General features: G+C 31.4%; 1 protein-coding gene across 1 annotated transcript; it reads left to right on the top strand.

The window, feature by feature from the left end:
• The first annotated feature begins 1888 nt into the window (after positions 1-1888).
• LOC126775131 (growth arrest-specific protein 1-like) lies at positions 1889-21079 on the top strand. The gene is made up of 3 exons (XM_050496911.1): positions 1889-2141; positions 14737-14970; positions 17640-21079. The coding sequence occupies exons 2-3, from the start codon at positions 14740-14742 to the stop codon at positions 18132-18134; spliced, it is 726 nt and encodes a 241-aa protein (XP_050352868.1). The 5' UTR covers positions 1889-2141; positions 14737-14739; the 3' UTR covers positions 18135-21079.
• The last annotated feature ends 4995 nt before the right edge of the window (positions 21080-26074 follow it).

The following is a 26074-nucleotide window of genomic DNA, read 5'->3' as shown; positions in this document are numbered from 1 at the left end:
CACATCGTAGGTCGTCTTGCCTGTCAGCCTTTTGGATCCGACTGATTGCAGAAGGCGGAGCACCGGGAGCTTTAGAATATCTTGTACATGGCCTACATTCAGCAGTGTATTATGACATTTTTAATATACTTATTATGACCCTTTTCTATTTACTCTAAAATGGCTAGACCTAGTACATAAATAAAGCAAAAACTTTGGCGTTGAACATACATATATGTAACCTCTTTACTTTTTTAATGTAGATCTTACATTTAGTACCTTAAATAAAAGTTTATCATTTGAAGAGTATATTTTTATTTTACGATTGTATTTTTTTTATTAACACAAGCCGAACTGATCCATTGGCTAGAACACGTGACTGTTTTCCGAACTGTTTCGTATGAAATTTTGCTACATTTCTATTCACCAATCACCATTGCAGCAGCGTGCTGCTTATTTCACGTAAGTTATAAATCTTCTTAAGGAGAAGAATGCTTTTGCCAAGCTGTGTGAAATTTACTTATACTACGTGAGCTATTACTTTACTCTTATTTGTATGGCTTTATCTGTTTTCGAAACTGCGAACTTGTTTCATCTTGTTTTATCCATAATTGAAACCTGCGATACTTACCTCATACCTTTTCTTAATAGGGGCCAAAAACACATGTTGATCACGGTGTCGTGGGCCACAAATAAAAAATATTTATGTTATTATTTCTTAGGTTTTGGGATTGTTACAAATTAAACAATGATTTATCACGTATATTTTAACATTTTTTATAAATTCCTGACGTTTCAAACAGTGCAGAGCCCGTGGTCACTAGCAGTTGTTTAATTCAAATTATATCGGCATTAAAAAAATTGAAATTGAAAATACTTGAAAATATAGTAACACCAGGAGGGACAACTACAAAAGCCCGGCGAGCCGCATGTTGAGTACCGCTGATTTAAACTATAAAAAATAAATAACGAATGTAACTATTTCTATATATAATTAATGTATGTTATCGTATTAATATATAAGCTGTACTAAATTAAAGTGATAATGACTGGAAAAATATATTTAAATAAATAGTGGAATATAAACTTAGGTTAGGATCTACTTAAGATATAAAGATATAAGCTGTAATTTTCAAAATACTAAATATGCAAAGTAAGATGAGTCGCTAAGCTAAATAAACTTAACTATTGCCAAATATGTAGCTTGTAATTGTGTTCAATTATTCATGAACATAAATACTCATAATACGCAAGCATGAAATCACTCCAATATTGGAACTCCTGCCGCCCGCCGTCGCCCGCAGCCGCCGTAACAACTCAATCAACGCAATTTTAAAATAAACCGTTTTTTATTATAGTACACAAACGTCGGCCGCTCCGAAGTTCGAACAAAAAATATGCCCCGACGAAGGTCTCAATAATGACTTTCTCGAGAACTTGTTACATATAAACAACTCCCGAAGTAGGTATAGGTAAGATTTAACAAGCTAATTTGAACTTTAAAACAAAATAATTTATAATAAACTGATTAAAAACTTGGATTATTTTGAGAAGGACGTCGCAGTAATTTTATCCTAAAAAAACTAATTTAAAAGAAATGCTATTTATTTATGATGTTTTATATAATATTATTTATTAAATTAATATTATTCTAGTTTTATAATTTTTAAATACAGAGCTCATTAATCTTCATTCAATTTTTAAATCATAGTATACAATCTTCGAAGACTGGTTAGCGTTAGACTAATAAAAGTAAATAAAAACAGGACAACTCTATTCCGTAGTGCTCCGTTTTACTTTTATTTATCCCAAAAGGCTGAGGGGCACGGGAAGGGAAGATATTGAAGCTGTCATCTGTGCGCGCGGGCCGCCGAGCAAACATTCACAACTCAATCTGAAGCGTGCGCGCGGCTGAATTGTACGTGTGCCTTGTAAAACGAGCATTGACATCGATGCCAAAACAAAACATCTTATACGAATTATAAAATTACATAAACAAAGTGAATTTTTTTGATAAATTGAACAATAACTCTTCAGGAATTTAGTTTGTGATGTTTGGTTTGTGACTGGATCAGTGGTATATTTGTAGGCGATCGTAAAGTTTTTGTTAAACTTTTCACCGAACACAAGCCATGTGACTAAGACGAAGCAACGAAATAAAAGTACGTTCTATTTACTTATTTATACTATAATTTTTTTAATTATTTTTATCAAGTAAAATCTAACCCTTCGTCTTCTTTAGGAAATGTTACACTATTTTGTCTGTATAATATAATAATTATTATTTATGATAAATACCTTATATTATTATTAGTTGTATATTATATTCTTGATTTACTTGATAAATTCTACGAATTTGTATGTACCGAAGACGTAACTAAGAAATGGTTCTCTTAGCCGGTATGTAGACGTACAGACGTTAAAAAAGTTTACCAACAAGAAAAATCTATTCAATGTACTTTATAATGAAGTTGTAGACGAACCATTATTAAAGAAAAATTACTCGTAGTAAAGGCATAGAAATAGTGAATTTAATCTACTATGTAATAATGTATTGTCCTCGCTTTTCCCGTGTCCTTAGCTGTAATGCAAACGTGAGCTGAAATAATGTGATGGTCTATAAAGTAGTTGACGTAGATGTATCATGCACGAATGAAGTGAAGTCGCATTAAGGTTTCGATTAAAATAATTGATGAATGATGATGAATTATTACAAATTATTACTATAAATGAAATAGACGACCTATAAATGAGCGAATGAATATCACTTAATTCATAATTTTGTTATTCTAACCATTCAATAAAAGTATTTTCATTGCGTAATTATTTTTTATTATAATTCAAATTACAGTCTTATTACGTACAATTATAAATGTATAAAAAGCTATACTTACACAATTAAAGTAATCATGTAAACGCCATGGTTATTAAAATGTAATAAACCAATTTTGATGTAATTTTTTTCAATATAATGTTTATATTCTTTATACATATATATATATATAAGGTTTCGGAATCTTTATAACTTATAGTATATAAAAAATATTTAAAGCTAACGAACAATAGAGCCTGGAAAAGTAGATAACATATACCTGACGTTATTGATTGATTTACGAGTATTGCTAAGAATAAGTTTTTGAACAAGTAACCTCTTCAATTTAAATTTATGGAATGCTAATTTATAAATTTATGCTACGGCGGAAACTTTTTCGTATATCGATGGAATATTAATAGAAACGAAGCTGAAGTGAACAATTTTAATACATACAACAATACGATTACATTAATAATCTACAATTGGAATATCGGTTTTGATGCGAACCTACACAACAAAAATAGAATATTATACGTGTTGTATTTTGTAATAGTTTTAGTTACTTTTTATTTAGTCTTAAACACATAAAAGAGAATTGAATTGTTCTTTAATTCTTCTATTAATTGCTTGTATGAAGATTATAGATTCGAGTCTTATGTTTGAGAATTATACAAAACAGATACGTAAGTCAATACTAAGCTGCGGCCGCACGTACTAGTAATAAAACAGAACGCATTGCTCGATTGATTTATTACGCGTTGTTGTCCATAATAAGTTGTCCTAACTCCTTATCTACCTGTAGTGACGTGCAAAATGCTATTAATATATAACCTACTGAGAAATTGTATCGATTGTTTGAAATGTGTTTGATATTAACGTTTAACAGATTCAAACAACTATATTTTGTAATAAATTATTACAGACACATGGCTCAAATATTTAAATAAAGAATTTATGTCAAGCGTCAATAAAAAGTATCAGCTTCGAATTTTACTTAATTGATTAAAAAATGTTTTTTAAAATGCTTGGAACTTAATTGCATATTGTTACGGATTTATTGTCGATTGTTTAGTAGAAATGCAAATGAGTATGAAAGTGTATTGGGTGTAATGAAAGTGCGATTATTTATCGATTTTATCCATCGATAAAATAAAAATGTAGAACGAATTGTAACATAAGTCGATAATGACTGATAAAATTGCAATAACTTATCATTGCTATAGTATATCGAAAGTGTTACTAAAATTAAAAATAAAAAGATTATTACAAAAATCTTTCAGCAACAACATGTAAAGCACTGGCTGTATTCTTGAAAGATGTAACGAATTTTGAGACGCAAATTAGCGCGGCGTCTGTTGAGCGGAAAATTATGTTAATATTAGTCGTTTCAAGGAATGATTTGGTTAACATAGAAATCGGCTATTTAAATATTTATTATATGCAAACTGCGTAGTCGTTAGTTACGCTTAAAACTTTTTTTTAATAAAATAAAAAAATAGTTTTGTTAAGAAAAGTAATCGGATAAGTTAGAAGCACACGATGTGTATAATCTATGTTTACTCAATTAACTGTGCATGTCTGCCCTCAAGGGTATTACGTTACGTGACGTGCCCTGTCTACGAAACTAGCCTGTCGTGATGTACTTTACTCATCTTAAAGGATGTTTATACAAGCTTTTATATTTGGTTTGATAATGTCACACTTATAACACAAGCCAGTCACATATTAGCTTAACCTCGTACGATAGTGGAATTAAAAGATTTAACTTTTCTCACCAATACTAATTACATATATTAATGTTAAATTTTTTGTGTTGTTTATAAGCCTCAGTATTTGAGTCGATATTTGCACTATTCGGCATATTGATAGAGTTTTCATTGATTGACGTAAACATATTTAGTATGTCTAGGTTATGTCCTGATAATAAACAAAACTACGTCACACATTTAAAGGTTTTAAACAAAATAAATTTAATATGAATTTGTTTCGTTTATCAAAACGTAGTTTCTGAACTTAAAAGTTAAAACATTCGTCAGTGAAAAAAAACATTTAATTTAAAAAAAAAACATTATACGAACTTCATTAATTTATTATTATTTACTAATTTTTCTTTCATAAAAATTATATTTGTTTAAATTGAACGTTTGTGGCGTTACACAATACGTTTTGTTATTTCCATTCATACAGTTTTATAGGCAATTTATGGAGGGTGCCAAAACTGATTGTGATACACGGTGTATTCGATTACTGTTTTGATTTTAGTCACGCGTTCGTGCAAGCGTTTTCCTGTTTATTTAACATATTTATGCGATTAATTTTACAAACCTTACTTTATCATTATTAAAAATCGACTTTATCTTACATAAACAATGATTTCTGAACGCAATCATAGACTAAAACTATAGGTATTTTAAGTTAATATAAACATGATTTTAGACGTTTATACAGTATTGATTTTTTTATGATTGTTTTTTTTATTTCCATTGTATGGATTAAGGCCTATGTTTATTCGCCTATACGAGATTAATGTCTTATGTTAAAGAATGTTTCAATTAATAAGAATATACGAATGATTTAATGAAATAAAACAAAATCAGAGTGTTGGTGCGTTGCAGCTGCACGCCACATGTGACAAATTTGCCCTAAATCTTTGTGATTTATTACTGGTCCGTCATGTCCAAAATAAGGGACATCTTACCATCTGCGGACTAAGATCTACCTAAGTTGAAAAAAAAGTGAAGTCAGGTCAAGTCGACTACGTGAAAAATATCTTGTATTATAAAAACAGTAACTATTGTAGTAATTCTCATAATTACAACTTTACTTGAAATTTACTTACGTTAGGTTTGTTTAATATTAGCGTAAGCACTTATTTGTCGAAGAAATACGAGAGGCCTGAGAAATCGAGCTCATTATTAAGTCGCCCGCATGTTTTTGTAACATGAAGATCTTGCCTAGTCCTTTTACGACGACAGTATTACAGTCACAATCATCGCTCTCGATGTTTTCTGGAATAAATAAAGAACCAATTTTCTTAGACATTTGAATTATTAGTTATTATTATGTTACAAGAAGTAAAATATGAATGTTTTCATCGAAAGACGAACACAGAATGAAAGATGTCGATGTGAGGGATGTGGGACTTTTTTTTTTAACGCTGGAAAAACGTATTACGCGTTTCCCCCACGGGAACGTGGGGGGGTATGTGGGACTTGCCGGTGTCCAAGGCGCCGAGTGCGCCCCGAACATCGGGATACCCACTAAAAAACCAGCGGTACCCTTTCCGTCTTAACGAGGAGCGCCACGGGATCGCTTTCGCATGCTACCGTGGCGGAGGGATGTGGGACTGGCAGAGTAGCTGTAGAACCAAAATATTTTTTTCCGGGTCACAAAAATTATACTGAATTAGTTTTAATATACATACTAACGAAACTGTTAAGAATTAAATTTGTGACATATAACTTATTGACTTTTGTCACTCTTATAAATTTATCTAAATTCGAAGCGATCAGTTTAACATTAGTTAATTTACGAAAGGAATGCAGTCTCAAAGCCATGTTTTAAATCTCTTGAAGTATACATTTGCATTATGATATTCGTATCCAATTATACAAGGCAATCTTATATAGGAACTGGATACATAAAATAACTATATTATAAACTTTCCATATCCAATTATAGTATGTCAGACCTGGGAGATTAAATGTGTAAGAAAGGGATTATAGATATATATGTATCAGGAAACCACACTCGCCGAAGATGCCGAGCCCAAAAAAAAGGGCCAAGGCCCTCTTTAACCTGTTGGAGACCCTAGATACATCAGGAAAATGAGGCCCTTATGACCGTGCCATTAAAATATATTTTTTCGGTAATAAATATGGGTTATCGTTTGGTGATGTGGCAGGGACTAGGGTGCCCTTATCGAACGCATATATATGGGCACCCTGGGCACGTGCCCTGATAAGGGCAACCGAATGATGAGTGATTTGCATGTTCGATTCTCTCACGTGTTCTCACGTGTAAGCAGATCAGTTAATATGTATTGCAATGATAACGGTGTCCTGTTCACTTGCACTGATTCCCTGAAATAAACCTAGTGACATTCCACGCGGTGTCGCGTCCCGTCTATTTATACTTGGAATTGCATTGCCAAAGATAGCAGAGCGAACTTACAAGCAGACTTAGTTTCAGTTGACGATATATAATTGCAGCTAATTAAAATGCCTAAACATAATATATTTATATATATTATACTCCATAATTATAATATATAAAATAAACTATATTATAATATAATTTATTCTTGTATAATTTTCGTGTAAGTATACCTATTACTAGGAAATCTGTTTTTTTAATGCCATTTAAGGTATATAATGTTTCTAAAGATGAAATTTAAATAAGCAAGATTTTAAATTATGATTAATATCATTGAGATTTGATATTATTTTTTACTTATTAGTTACTTCGTCTTTTTATTAAAATATTGCAATATAAGTGTTATCAATCAAAACGGATATAATAAAGTAGGGGTCAAGTTAAGTTTGTCATTGCATTGATAAAATTACATTATTTCTCCTTCGGGTTTTTATCTAGATATCTTATTAAAAAACGTTTTAAGTAATTTTTTAAATATATCAAACAAGAATACATTTTAAAAGCCTCACCGAAAACAAAAAGTGTTAAAATATTTTTTTATTTTTTATTTTTGGCTCTGTGTCTAAAAATGTCACAAAGTTCTAAGCTAAGATTATATTGAGCAAAATAAACAAACCACGATAACCTCATTATGATGGTTACAATGTTAAACTTATAACTGGTTATGTTAACCGTTCGATGTGGGTAATACTACACTGATATACCCACTCATGTGAAATGTTGATTTCATGAAATATTATATTATTTAGAACTTTTAATATCATACATTCTACATAAAAAGGATGTATATACATACATATATAATTATAATATGTAGATACATATTAAACCTAATTAAGATGTGGATCCGATTCTATTTATAACGTTTTCCTTTTTCATTTGTTAATAACTCTAACGAATTAGTTTAAATGCTTAAAGTGTAAATAATTTATGATAAAAGTTAAGAAAAAAATTATATATATAATGCTTATAATATTTACAAAACATATATAAACATATTGAGTATAGAGTAAATAATTTTTAAAATGTAATTTATGTCACGGGCTTAGCTGTTTTTAAATTAAAAAAATAACACTGACGAAATTTTAAAATTAGAAACAGTTGAAATGTAAAATGTAAATACGTTTTATTCTATCTCATCGTAAACCAACTGAATTATTTGATTTTATTTAATTTAATTATAATCTGCGATTTCTATGTGCTTTTTTTTAATTTGTTTAAAGTCTATTTTCTCAAGTATTGCGTTTCAAATATGGAACGAACGTTTAAAAATCAGTTACATTAAGACCTTTGTAACATTCTAACGCAATGCAGACTATCAAACGCGATACGTTATCTTAAGTACTCGTTTTCGTGTAATTACAATGCGGGATGCGTTTCGTACTTGCGTAATACTATTGTTTCACGTGTGTAAAGTATAAAATAAATTAAAGATCTGTAAACAAATAAAATCATTTTGGGCAAAAAGAATATTCAAATATAATAGATAAATTGCTAAATTCGTACGACATTGTTATTTTTATACTACAAATCAAATCTTTTTCATAGGCTACGTAGTTTTAAGTTCAAAACACTTATTATTAGTACATAAATAAAGTTTCAGCTGAAGTGTCAGTACTCATAATTATGAAGAAGGTGAAGACCAGACTTTACAATGATCTTCTAGCTAGATAAATAATATATATATAAAGATATAGATAGATTGGGTTCGATTTTTCTTCGTTTGTCTCAACCGTGATTATAAATACATATTGGGACATATAGGGACTCAGTAAATATGTAAATAAAGAAGCTTAATAATTTTTATTTATATTGGATACTAAAATGAATCACTTATTAAAAATGGCCTCTGTCTTAATTCGTACTTAGGTAATATGTAACGAAATGCGTATGTGTGTAAAAAAAATAAGGTCCAGTTAGTAGGTCATAACCGCAGCGACTTTTATCATTTTAGCGATGTCTTCGCGCGTGTAATCTTAGCCTGATTGTGTTAATTCATTTAGGTCGCGTTATCAGCTGCGGCATTAAACGTTGCAATATTACATTGTAAATTTTTAATCGTACTCATGTATGCTTTGTCGGTTGAATTAATATTTTTTTATTCAGATAGCCGAAATAATTAAACCTTTTACTGTCGGAAACGCTTAATGTTGCAATGAAATGGATATGCTTATCACGCCCGTTATGGGCGTTCCGTTTGACGAAAAAAAATAAAAAATGTGGAGGAATTTTAAATTTTATTTTTAAAGGACTGTTAAATTTATGTGAAAAAAAGACTATGTGTTATTTAACGAATATATCGTTCAAATGTTATTTGCAACAAATTGAGAACATACTCGAACAATACCGGCAAATTTCTTAAACAGTAATGGAATTAAATTTAATATCTAAGAATAACAATTACTTAAAAAAAAATCCACTTAAAGTTTAACTAATTAATTATATATGTATATTTATATATATATGTCGCATAGAATTAAAGTCGTTTGCGCAATTATTAAATTGTCTAGCATACGTAACACAAGTAATCGTTAAGAAAACAACAGCAAGGCCGGGTAATAAGTGTAACGTTTGTTTTGTGGCCAAGGTAACTTGCTAATACATACGGTAATTTCTTAACTAACTTGAAGATATTTATCATTTGTACGGACGAAGGTAACACATTCAAACAAAATATTTTAAACTCTATTCAAATAGTCTTACGAGCTTTTTAAACACTACCAAAGAAATGCCAACTTTTAATTGAATATTTTTACTTTTTACATATATTTTCTACTAAATAAGTTTAAGATTATTTTTATGATCAGAGTAGATGTTCTTTACGGCTCCATCCTTGTTAATTTTTTTGCCTATGTTCTTATCCAGATCCTAGGCTACCTAAATGTCAAATTTCATAAAGATCGGTTGAGTGGTTTTAACTTTACGAGGTAACAGACATATAGACAGTCATGATGCTTTCGCATTTTAAATATCAGTATACATTTAATGTCGAAATTAAGCATACGTAAGATTGTATGATGCTGAATTGAATAAATGAAACATAAAGACGTCAAACAAAATGTTTATTTCGTTACATACAAATTGGTCCAGTAGAAGCTCGTTCTCTCTTTATTTATCTCTCTCTCTCTCTTTCTCTCTCTCTGGTCCTTGCAATAGGATTGAGAGAGATAAAACCTAGGGGCGTTTAGTAACAATAATATGAATGTATATAATAAAAATAAATAAATTACAGCAGTCGTAATCTTTCCTTTTATTTATATAGCTTAAATGAGATTACATTAATTGGGCCGATTCGGTAGTCAACCCAGCCACTAAAGCGATTTGTACTTATTTTAACTCATGTTACCTAAGTTGCCTATTTCTTCCTACGTCATATTTTATACTAAAAAGGGCAAATTTTATAAACCGAATCCAGACTGACATTTGAACGTGTTCGTTGAAAAAAAAATGAAATTTACTGGGAATTTATATAGATATCTTTTTCAAACTGAAATATATCCATATATTTATTTGCAGATTATAATATATACAGAATATATTTATGATATAGTGAACTATATACAGGAGTTCAAAATAATAATAAAAATGTTTTTAATCTTTACACAGTTGTTCTCAGAAGTAAAAGAAAAACATTTATACCGTAATGTGTCCGTTTCAACTTTCTAAACATAAAAACGCGTAATTTATAACACGGGCAAGAATCGTAAATGCGTATCGTTTTTTATAACGTTACAAAGAGCAGATGGGGCTTTATTCTAGATCCCTTTGTCTTATGTTTCATTTAACACTTTTTATTGAAAAGTATGAAATGTGTTCTTTTTTTAAATTATTTAATGATAATTTAAATTGTAAATCGAATCTTTCTTTTCTCGAATGTAAACGGAATTGTCTGGGTTTTTCATTAAGGCATTATTATATTTTATTGCGCGGTTGCCAATCTGTCCTTGGAAAAACATACATCTATCAAATCACTGGAACAGCACGGTGAAATAAGCTCCAAAAGTCATTAAGAGAAGAGGCCTTTTTTATCGCTGGAAAAACGCATTACGCGTTTCCCTCACGGGAACGGGGGTATGTGGGGCTCGCCGGTGTCCAAGGCACTGAGTGCGCCCCGAACATCGGAATACTCACTAAAAAACCAGCTGTACCCTTTCTGTCTTAACGAGGAGCGCCACGGGATCGCTTGCGCATGCTACCGTGAAGAGAAGAGGTATTTGCTCAGCAGTGGGATTACTGAACTGTACAATAATTATGTGTAGTGTTATATAGCCGCTTGTACCGCAGATAGTACCTGACAGTCCTATGTTTGTCGAATCTATTGTAGCTTAACGACACGCCATAATGAGGTGAGCGGGAACGCGTATGTTTGACTTTGTGTTTAGTACTAGACATTAGAGCCTTACCGATGCTACACGTGCACGATCTTCAGTTTTATTATTTTGTCATTTCAAACAATTTTCTTATTTAATTACTTTAACTACCTAAAAATATTTACTGAAAATTGTTACTACGCTTCTGTAACAGCCTGTGAATGTCCCACTGCTGGGCTAAAGGCCTCCTCTCCTCTTTTTGAGGAGAAGGTTTGGAGCTTATTCCACCACGCTGCTCCAATGCGGGGTGGTAGAATACACATGTGGCAGAATTTCAGTGAAATTAAACACATGCAGGTTTCCTCACGATGTTTTCCTTCACCGTAAAGCACGAGATGAATTATAATCACAAATTAAGCACATGAAAATTCAGTGGTGCTTGCCCGGGTTTGAACACACGATCATCGGTTAAGATTCACGCGTTCCTACCACAGGGCCATCTCGGCTTTTTTTTTTTAATATACTACCACTAAACAGCAATGCTTATGATGCGTTCCGAGTTGAAGGGTGAGTGAGTCAGTGTTAGTTACAGACACCAGGTACATAACACCTTAGTTCTCAAGGTTGCATCGCGCATTGGCGATGTAAGAAATGGTTAATATTTCATACATCGCCAATGTCTATGGGCCACCATTTACCATCAGGTGGCCCATTTATCCGTCCGCCTATCTATACAATAAAATAAATTTATCTATACCAAATAACTTACAAGTAATTCGTTTAAAAAAAGTAATATTTGTCGGATCATTCCAAATTATTTTTTGTCGCTGTAGGTAAGTTTTTTTTTTATATATTTCGATTATATAATGTATTTTATTTTGTATATTAAATTTTATTTTAAAAACTCACTTCAATAAAAAACCCACGTCGTATATATCGACTGTGTGCGAGCAATTATTAGTGCTTTTCACACTTATACGCTAACCGTTCAATGTTTGAGTGGGGGATTGTCGCAGAGATTCTTCCATGATCTCGATTTAGATAATGTCCGATGTCGTCTCCGTTTTTAAGGCTGAATACATTTTTACTTGGACCTTTTCGTGTCTCACGACGTTTCTCCGAAATTTCGACTCGCTATCGACAGCTGCCTTTACAATTCCGGCAGCGTAACTCGCAAGTCACGAATATTAACAAACTTCATAAAATCTATTTAATATTATTCTTACCTTTGAATAAACTTGCTTTAAATACAATTTAATTAACAAACAAAACAAAAGACGCACGCTCGCTCTCTGCTTATCTTTGCTACCGTAGGCGATACGTTCTCGTCAGCTTTAATTCAATAGAAATAAAGGCTAGGCGAAGAATCGCAGGTACCAATTGTTATTGTAATGTCTCACTCGGAGTGGAGGCGATGGACATCGAGTTGTCACTTTGTTTTCTTTAACCATTGGGCACTTCGCCGTACGACGACCTGTGCCTGTGCCTCTTTATTTCTAAGGGTTGTCAATGTGTCTCGTCTTGTCTTCTTACAGTAACAATAGTTAATAAAGTGAACATATTTTTCATACATTTAGATACAAAATCCAATTTTTTTTCGATTATTAGGTATTCTTTATTCATATTTTAAAAATCAGTTGAATTTTCTTCGCCAGTTCTTCTAAGATCAGGGTTTCTTTTTTCCGAACCGGTGGTAGTTTTTAATTGGCAAAACATGAGTATGTTTCAAGCTTCTATATTGTATAATTAATCTTATTAATTGGATGGAATTTAATCTTTACATTACATTAAAATTATTATCATTGAAATATATGATTAGTTCAGAATATAATATTAAGATATGATTTCTGTCAACCCTAATGTGTTACGGTAAATGTGTAAGTTAGTAGCGAGTGAGAAGTACGTGAGGCGATTCTGTTTGTTTACCCAGCTTCCGAGAAGGCTTCGGGATCAGTCAAGGATTACCAAGTCGACCCGAACGAGTTTACATAGCGTTGCAATACTGATATCATGTTATGAGATACAAGTCACTGATTAATGTATTAAATGTGAATACGGGAACAGGAAATTTTCGAATTAAATTTCTTTAGGAGTTTTTTTTTAAAAGGAAGACGATTTAATATTATTAATATAATTTATATATTTTTTAAAATATTGTGATGTGTGTCAGTGTATTGTGTTGAATGTCGACAGTAGCAATGTTAATAATATTTAAAGTGTATAAAATAATTATGTTGTTACACGAAAGCAACTGCTTTTTTTATTTAATAACTTAATCGATTGTGTTGTGAGTACCATAAATGTAAGTAGATTATTGAGTGCCTAAGTTGTAATTTTGGGCATAATGATGATTTCCTTATACGGTATCATTACTTCATATTAAAAAAGTATGGTTATATAAAGATAGTAATCAAATTTTAATGGCTTGTGCTTATGAATGAAGTGGAAGTAGAGCTCGCGAGATTAAATGTGTTAATAGCTTGTGTGATTGGAGGTTAATGACGTTTCTGCAGAATGAGTAATGAATAAGTTTACTGACTGCCAAGAAATTATACCTACTTGGTCGCTCGTGTGTATAAATCTATGATATTATGATTATAATATTTGATTGAGCAATCAGTTATATGGATTATAGAACTTACTAGAAATATAGGCTACTCAACTATTTTACAAGCTTTTGATGAATGAAAATTTTTGTATAATTATATAATTTAGCAGCTTGTAACATTATAATGATATATGTCTCTTTTGTGTTTATGATAAGTTTTGCTGGTTCAATACAAAAAAAATATAGCCATATATTCTCTCATAGTTGATAGATATATACTCTTTTATTATACAACACGTATGTAAAAGAAATATATAAATACTTTGCATAATATACCCGTTTGTACAATAAGGCAGCTACATCGCTTAATAGCGATTTTTTCTAGAAAATCTTACTGTTAGAAACTCACATTGATCGAGACGGGAAGGTGATAACAAAAAAAATAAGCGTATTCCAGTCGAAGAAAGAATAAACATAAATAAACCCTAAATTAACACACATATTTCATGCGATTTGCTAATAGTTCTGATGTAGTATATACTACAAACAATTCTTGATTTATAATACAACGCTATTCCAATGATCTACTCATATTCTACTACTACTACTTTAATTTTACTTCTATAATTTCTGTAACAACTTCGCTTAATTAATACATAGATTATTCAAGATTTAGGCCAATGACTTTACTCCTTCACTACTTTATAATGTTTTATGTTCAATAATTTAGGATAAGTAGGTACTATTTAATGTTGTCAGATGTGATAGCCTGATAGTGAAATTAGCGTGTTCATTCAACCCGGATTTGTTTTAGTTTTTGTCTTGAAGTCTCTGTGTTATATATCCGTGTCCTTTGAACTTTAACTGAATTACGTTTGAAGTAAATAATAAAAAGAACAGTTTAATTGATTTATTTTTATTTTCGGTAGGTAATGTGGTTGCTAGTGGCGGTGCTGAGCCTGACGGTGGTGGCGGCCGGCAGCACGTCGTGCGAGGATGCGCGAATGCGATGTGTCTACCGTACTGGCTGTGGCGCCGCAATCAACAACTACGTGTATCTTTGTAACGAAGTTCTCTCCAAACCTACCACCGTGTGCCCGAAGGCTTGTGAGCACGCACTCATCGCGTTAACTTCCACCGAGGAGGGAAAGGAACTCATGAACGTAAGTGAACTTTAATACATATTTCATTTATTTAGTACTTTTTAAAATTGCAGTATTTTATTGTACTGATAAAGAGGTTTTGTAAATATGCCGTCGTTATCGCATCTACGTCAGCAAAATCCATATTTTTTAAATTTCGAATTATTAAACTTATATTTCGAATAACAACAATTCTTTCAATCTTGAAGTCTTTTAATCTGTTTGACATTAATAGACTTTAACATCGGTTAAACGGTGTCGACACGCCGTGAAAGTTGGCACATAATATATTTGTATGTATTTCTTCAAGAGATGTTTTTTATTTGTCCACATTGTTGTAATTCTCTATTAGATTTAGCAAATTAACTTTTATACCTAAACCGATCGCTGTGAGAATAATTTTTAGATATTTGAGCACAGAGTATATTTTAGGGTCGTAAACGTATCGGAAAATAATTAAATAACTAATGAGATATTGCAACGCATGTCGGGCATTATCCTATTATAAAGATTTAGTAGGACGATCACATCTACGTTTAAATAATTCGTGATAGTATTCGATAACTAAGCTTCGTTAAAATGACAACGTCATGTTTATTTCCAAGAATGAATGGATATTTCAGGTCAGGGTTCGCATTTGTTGTAACATTATCTTGTTAAGAGCTGATATAACATTTATATTAAATAACGTTGTAAATTATTATAGTAACGCATCGTATTCGTGCTTTTATGTTGCTGTTGTGGCAAAGGTCGTATTTGCTACAGTATTTTTTCATCACAACTCGTTTACAGTGTCGTTCTCAATTGAAGAAGACGACCAAATTATTGTGAGCTACTATTAGGGCTAGTTTCTTTAATTGAACGTGATGGGTTTCATGCAAGTCATGGGAGGTCTATTTATGTTGGTTTACTTTGGTACAGACGCCCCGCAATAAAATCTAATTTAGACGTCAGATTTGTCGGACACGAGGCATCGGCTTCATAGCTGAGGGTCCCGGTTGACGACCTCTCATTGACGTAACTTTTAAAGGTGAACACCTTAAACATATATAGTACTATAGAAGCATAAGTAATATGCCTAATTTGCTTATTTATATCTATAATGTTGGCGTTTAATTGTAATGATAAATGGTAATAATTGAAATGGCAAAGCTGCTCAGTGTAACATTGTTAATTTCAAGTAATTACATAGAATAGTACCAGAAGCCTCATTAAAATTCAATATATACCTTCTGCAGATGCATATCATTAACTTTCTAAATATATAATAATAAAACTTCATATTTGGAAATGACATCTGCTGGACCACCAACATAAACGACATAAACAACACACACAATTACAGTAATGGGATATTCATTGAATCGTCTGTTCAAACGACCTTTTGATGACATTAATGACGCCAAAATCTCGTGAACCATCGTACTAGATGATAGTGTTAGCTTAAATATTGCGATCAGTAGATTATATTTTGACTGAATGCATTTATACTCATGCATGATTTTGAATTCAACCGGTTTGCATTCTAATTGCAAATGCTTTAATTTTAACAATACTGAATTTATTTGATTTAATCATTGGGAATCCGCCAAATCGATCTATCAAAAAGTAATTAGTAAATTTTCATTATAAATAAAAATGAAAACTGTTTTTTTTTTATTATTCATAAAAAGCAAATATGCAGGCTATTTTGGCGTGATGTTAATAAGAAAATAGACATACCACGATTATTACTTTCAATTGTACTTATGAGCAGACATAGATTTGCAATTATATTTTTGTTATTTGTTATCCTATATAAAACGGATCTGTGTTAATAAAACTAGTTTTGGTATATGAGTTTTGAAATTATTTAATACTATTTATGAAGTCGGTGCAAGATTTATACCGTCCGGTTTTTTAAGGAAACGTGGTATTATCAGGAACCGGTTGAGTTGATTATGTCGTTGTAACGGTGTGATTATGGTGGTGTGGTTGGGCAATGTGTATCGAAAGGTAGGGCAAAGCGGCCGCGCAGCCTTGAGATTTGACGTCTTGATCGGGACCTACCGCAGCGCTCATTCTTGCGCAGGTGTTGCCTCCCAACAAAAAATATAGCGTAAGACGGAGGCATATTTATCTGTAACATCGCATAAAGAACCATAAATTGACCTTTAATTAAACGATGCCGTCAAAAGCGTTTAATTAGCTTCATAGCGTACGTCATTTTCGAATGAGTTAGATTTTTCATCCGGATTTCGAAATTATTCCTATACGTTTTTGGTTAGAGACGACAATGGAACGTGCGCAAGCTACGCAAAATATTCCATTAGGCTCATTAAAATTCGTAGTGCTATCGTAACAACCATCAACCGTTAAGCTGATGACAATTATATTGATGTGATCGTTACGAAATATCTACGAACAATAAAACCGTTAACCGTTAACATAGACTCGTTTAATAACCTCCATAATAAAAAATACCGAAAAATGTTATTCAATAATAACATAATAATTAGTAATTTTAAGAAACGCTCACCATCGTAACTGCTAAACTGATATATCGTTGTAAAAACGTCGTTGGTCAGATATTTCTGGTGTCATAAAAATATTTTACGAACTCAAAATATTATTATTGTGTGCACCGTGTTTACGCTTTTTCCTCATACTTTTAATATTGGTAATAAAATCGGATATTTCTTTTGTTACAGTGCCAATGCGAAGACCAGTATTGCCTGGATGCGAAGAAAAGAATTGAGGTATGTCGACCTCAAGTATTGAGAGGAGCTGCTAATGCAACGTCTTCATGTCGCCTCGCCCAGCTCATCTGTTTAGCTGACGCGCAGTGTGCAACAGCTTTAGATTATTACAACGAATTATGTAGATCAGTGTATCGTGGCAGAAAGTGCTCTAATAAGTGTTTGAACTCCATAGAAATTTTGAGGAAGCAAGAGAAAGCGGCGGCCTTAACCGTGTGTCGTTGTGACGGTAACGAAAACTACGATTGCCCCAGGATGCAGAACAACCTTGCTAGGCTGTGCTTTCACAAGCACCCAAAGAACCATACAAAGAGTCACGAGAGAGGCTACGGGGCAAAACATAAAAAGCACCACCACGAAGAGCTGCCATCAGCAACGAATTCCATTAATGTAACGACTCTATTGTTTTTGTTATGTACATTTATCTCTTCGAATTATAATACGTGACACAAGCTTCAAGATCTACCTCATAAGCTTATATTTTATACAAATATTTTAATCTTAATCAATTAGTCTTTGTAGATATGTATAGACGAGTATGATTTATTTTTAAATTAAAATATATTAATTTATAAGAGAGGGTTTGCAAGGGCTAGGGCGTTTAGGTTACACATAAGGTTTTATATGTGTGCGTGTGAATGAGTTTGTGTTTATGGTTAATACAGATATCCGAATAAATTTATCTGTGAAGCTTTAGCCGCCCACGGGGGCATGCGCAGGCGTCGCGCTATAAATACAGCGGTGCCGGTGGTCCGGTGACAAATGCAGGGTTGTTCCCGTCGCGGCGCCACGCCGATTGATCTAAAGCTAGGCGGTTAAGCGACATGTCAAACAGATGAATATAAATTCGGCCATTTTTCATCTCACTCGATCTCATTAGATCAGAAAAGAATGCAATTCAAAGAGTCGAACGTTTAGCGACACGTCGTCGGGAAGTGGATGTCTGGAGTGGGTAATTCCGTCGGGCGAAACACTAATCGTCTTTCGTTGCGCTACAAAAATGCAGGATTAGATACCAGCAAAGCATTTGACGTTTTTCATTTTATTTGTATCTATATTGGATCATTAAAATTTCTTTCAACTTAATAAATACGACATGGTAAAATTATAAATGAAATCTTTTTAAAATTTGAATAAGAAAATATTACATTTATAGGTCTAATTACGATTTAAGAATTGTAAAGCAAAGAAAGCTAATACAGAGGCGAACTATTATGAAATTGTACAATTAGAGGCTCTAACTAACCAGTGGGTACAATGTAACTAGTGGGTACAATGTTTCGTATTTTTCATAACGGAAAATATCTTTTTTAATTTTCAATTAAGTATTTGATAAAACATTATTATTCTGTACCAGGTATGACAGAAAAAAATGAACTCGATCTGACATTTACATACACGAATTTTGATTCGACCTTTGAAATGTTCTATTTTTAAAATATTTTTATTTTACGTGTCAAGCGGCGCTGTCATATTTGAAGGATATATATTTTAAAGCTCTCATATTCTAATTTTAATTTAGAACATGACGTTGACTTCAATAGCGAGTGTAATTGTGAATTCACCGTGTAATATACAAAGTCGTGATATTTCCATGAAGAGTCCATGGATGGAAGTTAAATCGTGGTTTCTTACCTTAAGCTGAGTCGCCCTGTAATGAAGAGGTTCGGAACCGGTTCTGACAGAGCAAGGTCCTACAAACAGTTGAATACGAAAGTGAACACATAAAATACATTTTCCAACCTAATTTTATTTTCTTTTTACGCGTTAAAATTAAAAATTGGACCAATATCATGTTTTTATCACTCATTCTGTATATTTTTTATATTTCTTTTGTTGATTGTATCATCTTTCTAAAAGGTCGGAGAACATGTAATCTGATCGTTTAACAAAAAAGCGTTAAATTTTATATGGAAATAGATTGTTCTCGGTATCGCGAGTTTGATTAATATATTTTTTTTTACCTGGAATTGTATTTTAAAAATTATCTTTTAAAGATATTTGTGCTGAACAATTTATGACTATATAAGACTTCAGTCGTGTAAATATATGAATGTAATAATAAAAAAAAACAGGCGCGGTTCATCAATCATTCGTACGTAGTGGTGTTACTAAAATAGAGCAATTGTTCGATTTGAAATTGAGGTGAAGTGTAAGTCGAATCTATTTTAGATTTTAAAAACATATCGCATAGAGGCAAGTATTAAAATAGTAACTCCTTTCGTTTGAATTGCAGTGCGTCAAATAGATTTTATGTTTTATTTTTACTACTTGTATTCTTCGAAGGCCTAAAGGATCTTTGGATAAAACATTAAATCTTTTCCATCAGTATTGTTTGGTATGCAACTCGCAAACAATTGCTTACTAATGTTTCATCGCCAGAATGATGTCGTCTTTATGCATAATGCAGCAGTCACGATAATGCACAGACTATGCATGGAGTAGTATAGTCCACTTTATTTTTTTTTCACACAGAATGACTTTCATGTGAAATCATATTCATTTGACTTCTTGCATTACGCAAATTGAATTTATACTAACTATTGTCTATTTTGAAGTGATGTCTTGTCTTCTTCTTGTCTATATTAGAAGAAGACGATAGATCAGTTTATATTTAAGGAGAAATTTATCTAAAAATTATTGAATTCGAATTCAAATGTCCTTATTAAATAATAACAGATTAAGAAATCACCCAGACTTGAATATCCGGCGACAAAAACTCTTATTATATAACGTTACAAAATGAAACGTTGTTGGAAGGAAAAAAGAGGTTTCACTTTAATACCGTGTACAGTGTGTTACTGCCAGTGTGAATATATTAAGTAATTTATAAAAATAAGTATTAATAATGTAAATAGTCATTTTGTGAGTGTGTTTGCATGTGTTTTAATTGTTTGACTGTTGTAGCTGACCTCCTTATGCCAGTTATGATTTAGATTCATCATTTGTAATAGATGTACTTAGTTTGATAATTATGTATTTCAAAAAATATATTTTAACGTAAATATTTAAAAACCATTACTAAATCAAGCTAAGTAAAAATAATATTGACCGAATATGTGTATATAATAATAAAAAAAATGCAAAGGCAAAGGTGCAAATCGTTATTTATACTAAATATAAATATTTACGTTAAAATCGATTTTTATAAAAACTTATTAACCACAGTTTACCAAAGTGAGATTATTAGTATAGTTCAGAAATTGTAAATAAATTAGCATCGTATATGGTAATCGTACAAAGTATTTTAGATTAATATTAATTATTTATTTAATTACTTTAGAATTAGATATAATAATTGTTGCATTTGTTTCGTTTTCGCAAAAACCTTTTATGGATTTTAGTTGTATTTATTTTACAAAATTAAAAAATAAAATTTTCTGTTTTCTAAATATATCTTTTATTCATACCTATAAAACATTCTCCAATAACATTATTGTCTCAAATTTTTTTATTTTTATTTTAGAGGAATTAACTAACGAATTTGTTAGAAAAGGTTATAATCGTTTCATTTTTAGAAAAAAGTTTTAATTTGTTAACTAAATTGATTTTCAGTAAATACTAACCTAAATAACTAAATAGTAAATACTAACTAATGTTGTATTTTTCATGTTGTTTTCGAAATCTACTTTTGTGATCTAGTTGTAATCTGCCTCCATAATACGTGAAATTGGCAGAATATTTTGCGCTCAACAACCGAAGCTACACGCTAGAAAAAAAAAAATAGAAGTAGTGTTATTATTTTTATGACTCAATTACAAGAAACACAATAAAGAGAAGCATTAATATATCGCAAGTATTAGTATTCCATGTAAAGCAGAGAACAGCCTTTTAACAACCTAGTCAGTCTTTTATCTGAACGTGCGCAAAATATAAAGGTTTAGAATAAATGTTCATTAATACGTTTTTTTTATACATTGTGATACGATTTAAGTAAAATATTTTGGATGCATGAGATTGAGAACAGTAAGCATTGAAGAAGACATTAAGCTTACAAAACAATTACTGTTTCTGTATTGTAATGTATTTTTACCTATTCCTAGTTCTAAAGACAATCGCAGTAATAGTAATAATTTAAATATCATTTATAAATTCCACAGACGTAATATACAAAATTTCTTTATTTCCATATCAAGTTAATCATTAATCAAGTTTTTTTAACCAGTAGTATTTCAAGGCTCCTTTTAAGCACATATAATATACATTGTTAAAACACAAATAGTACAATAGTAATACAAATAGCAGTTTTAAAAAATACTATTAATCACACCAACCATAATTAATATTATATTTTTCATATTTGTTTGGTTTGGTGACATTATATCGTAATCTAAATATGCAAATATATTTATTAACAAACATTCTTGTAGCTAATTTTTTTTTATATCTTACTGAAGTACATATTAAGTACATATACACCAGAGTTGTATTGCAGGAAACCACTTAATTAGTATAAGGTTTTGTCTGAAATTACCGGAAGGCGAATGTTGTACTCATATAATACTACTACTTAAAAGAAGGATATTTTTTTTTTAATTACCTCTCACTAGGTGGGCACTTTCAAAATAAGTACCTTAGATACTCCTTTTATATACCTCTTAATAACTATATATATTTCACGTGAGGTCCAACCTTATTGAGTAAAGTATTATGTAAAGTAGACATAAAAACTATATTATGCTTTTGTCTTTAAATACATTCACGTAATTTCCTTATGAAATTACACATGTCGATAACATTTTAAGCACTTTTTTGCCGACTGAATTGTCTACCGATATGGGGAGCATATCCGTTCCCACAGAAACTAAGCATTGCTTTGCCAAAATAATCACGTACACAAGACGAATCTGCACTTAACTCAGGTCAGCTACTTTATAGGGTCATCAGCTTCCATTATAAGCGAAGTGTACTTATCCCATGATTTAGCACTTGTCTCTCAACAAGTATTTCAATAGGGAATATCCTGAGAGGCGGCATCCGTTTTGCGATGGCCGTGTGAATGCCTATAATTTTACGTTAAGATGCAAAGGACTTATAAAATACTAGCGCCTTAACCGCGGCTTATCTCTCGTCTTAATTCTGAATTGTTAACCAATTCCAATTATTTATATTATCCTTGTACCAATTTCAATACCTTTTCTTTAAAAATTAAGGATTTTCATATAAAATTTCATCCCCTTTATCAATCCTTGCTAAGTGCAATCTGTGTAAAAAGGAGCACCGTATGCAAATTTTTATGGTACTGGACACTATAATTTGGGCTGTGCGTTTATATGTCAGTCAGTCAGACAATTATCTAACTATAAATATACATATATATACTAATTTACATTCTGATTTTTTTGATTTAGATTAGGTTTTGGCAGGTTCTAACAGTGAATGTTTTCTAGAACTTAATAACTTTTCTTAGATATATAAAAATATTAAACATTTATCCGTCGGTAATTTCATGTAATTGTGACTTTCAAAGTATTTCTGAATCTTAAAGCAATTGTATCACTCGTATTGGTCACTCATATCATATGATATACTAATAGTTCAAGTTAAAAATCTATAGTCTTAAAACATGTATATGTTGTTTAATTATTGTAATACGTCAAAAAGTTATTATGTTAAAAAATCAAATTTACGAAAATTTAAAATGTATTTTCGTGAGGCCTTAGCTTCAAATCAATGATTTAGTGTGACGTTAGCCGAGACTCCGCACCCAAAATTCGCGTGTAGCTGTATTGTTTTCTCTAAAGCCCGCGGCGATTACCGGTGGCTCAGTGGGTGGTCCTTCTGTCCACATATAGCCTATAAAATGATTACTGAGGAATACTAATAAAAATAATACACATCAAACAGAGGAGAAATAAAAAGACAGCGCCGAACTTGGACTCCGAAATTGGTCAAGCGTTTAGTGGCAACCTAATTTGTAATCGTCATGGTATTTTGACTTGTTTTTAATTTGAATTAAATAAATAATATAGTTATTTAGGGACTCAATTATATTAAAACAAAGCTCGAGTTATTTTATATAAAACATAAATAACATGCTATACCTTCTATGTGGATATACCAAACAGCAATACTCGTACTTTTTATTGCTGTTTTACGGTTTAAATGGTGAGTGCTCATTCCATGCAAGTGTAATAACAGCCATTTCTTCTTGAATCTCGTCGTTGGTGCATTGACAATAAGAAGCAAAGGTGATCAATTCCTATCAGAAAGCCCATTGCTCGTTTACCTTCCTAAAATAGAATCATAAATTATATTATATATATTATAACTATCTCACCTCCAGTATGATACAGGCTGCAAATCCTGGATTTAGCAGCGGGACGGGCTAACAAAAAGGTATTAAATTATTCCGTCAAGTAATTCTCAATAGCAGCCCTTAATTTGGTAGTTGGCAGCATTAACACTATCGTGCCTCGGAAAGCATGTAAAGTCTCTGATCCTGCGCCTGAAATCACTTCGGTTGTGTCGGATTGCCATCCCATAGGATTGTGAGAACCAAACATTGATCACGATTCACAAAATTTTATATATTTAATAAAGAAAGAAATCAATAGTATTAATCTCAATTATCTTTCAAATTTCCAGATATAAACTTCGAACTCATAAACTAATAATTAATACAAGTAATTCTGTATACATCCATCGTAAACGTAGTTCCATTACAATGTTTCAGTTATTTTGAATATCCTGTGCAATCTACCATTTGGTTATTATTATTTTGTTTCATGCATTCTATGTAGCAATCACCATTATTCTTCCATTTCCTCATACGCGGTATATCAAAGATGACCACTACAATACACTTTTTATGGCTTCCCGTCTGCATATAAATTGCAACTTAACATCTAAGTCTTATATCCATCACTACTCCATCATATTGTAAATCTTAAACAGCTAGAAACAAATACACACTATTATTAATTTGAATTTATGTAAGTTATTAATAACTAATTATTTAAAGATTTATTTAAATATGTATTAAATTAAGTTCGTATATATATATATGTCCGGTGGAATAATCAGAGTCGTACGGATAATCCTATAATCAGCGAAGGAGTATATGGTTGAGAGTTATGGACGATATAGCATGGCCTTAGTTTTAAACTATGATATTCATGAATTCTCTTTGGCTTCTTTGACGTAGATATAAATTTATGATTAAATTTGAATTTGTAATTTTTTCTTTTATTTACTAAAACAAATAATCAGGTAAACTGATGATAAGTGATAACCCTCGATTATAGATACATGCACTGTAAAAAGTATAAACTGGAAATTACTTATGTTATGTTTTTTAATCGATGAAATTATGTATTTAGGCTGAAAACTATGTGCCTACAGTTAATTTAGATGACAAACGGCGAAAAGAGGTATCTATTGCTATTGGACGGACACGTACACGATACGTGCACCGTAAAAAAGTTAAATTAAACGATAGTATAAAATTACTTTGTCTTGTTACGTAAGCATCCCAACCCCAAATCATTTCAAAAATACAAACATGCATCTTAAAATGACACTACACTTATATAATTATTATTTTTTTGAGTCAATGTGACATATTTAAAGATTACAAAAAAACTTCGAATATAATTAACATTATATAATAAATATAAGCTTCTATTATATTTATCATACACGTGTAAAAGCCTTCTATTTATTTCATATACATAAAGTATGCAATATTAATTGAGATGTGAAGACGTCGTACGTGAACATAAGACGTCGACATATCATAAACATCGTCTACGTACTAGTAATTGTTTTATTACTGGCTAGATTTACTTGGCTATTAGCGTGCTATTACTTAAGTTTGCTAAGCCTCATTGACGACCGGATGGTAGATATACAAACTACAAGGTTTTGTAACTTTCAACCTAATCATAAATTTAAACAATATTTTTCTGTACTTTGATAAATAGTAAAGACTATCGATTTTTTTCAAGCTGTCATTTTATAAGTGTCATTGACAAAACCAGGATAATATGATGTCAAAAAAAAATGTACATACCTTACACATATAAAAATAGAATCAGAAAAAAATTGCATAGGAATGTACGGTAAAGTTGAATAGAATGTGATTCAATTCTTATTTGCGATCCACGCCAATTTTCTTACGTAATATCTAGTTATTAACAAAATTGGGATGGCGATTCTATTGCGCCAGTATCCCGTTCTGGGTGGGCCCTCACCACGTTTACTCGCTCTGTAATGATCGCTGATGATGCTCGTAATTACACCTCCAAACCGACTAGTTTCCTCATTGTTACATCATTTGATACACCGTGTGTGGCGCATGTTTCTTCGAACTTTTAAATGTACCGTTCAAATCATGCTGAGCGACATATTTCTAATATATACACGCAAGGGACCAATTATTGTCT

This window comes from Nymphalis io, chromosome 17, assembly GCF_905147045.1.
Source record: "Nymphalis io chromosome 17, ilAglIoxx1.1, whole genome shotgun sequence".
In the NCBI taxonomy this organism is placed as follows: domain Eukaryota; kingdom Metazoa; phylum Arthropoda; class Insecta; order Lepidoptera; family Nymphalidae; genus Nymphalis; species Nymphalis io.
The sequence above is the reverse complement of the archived record's forward strand: the minus strand, read 5'-3'. Positions and strand labels throughout refer to the sequence as shown.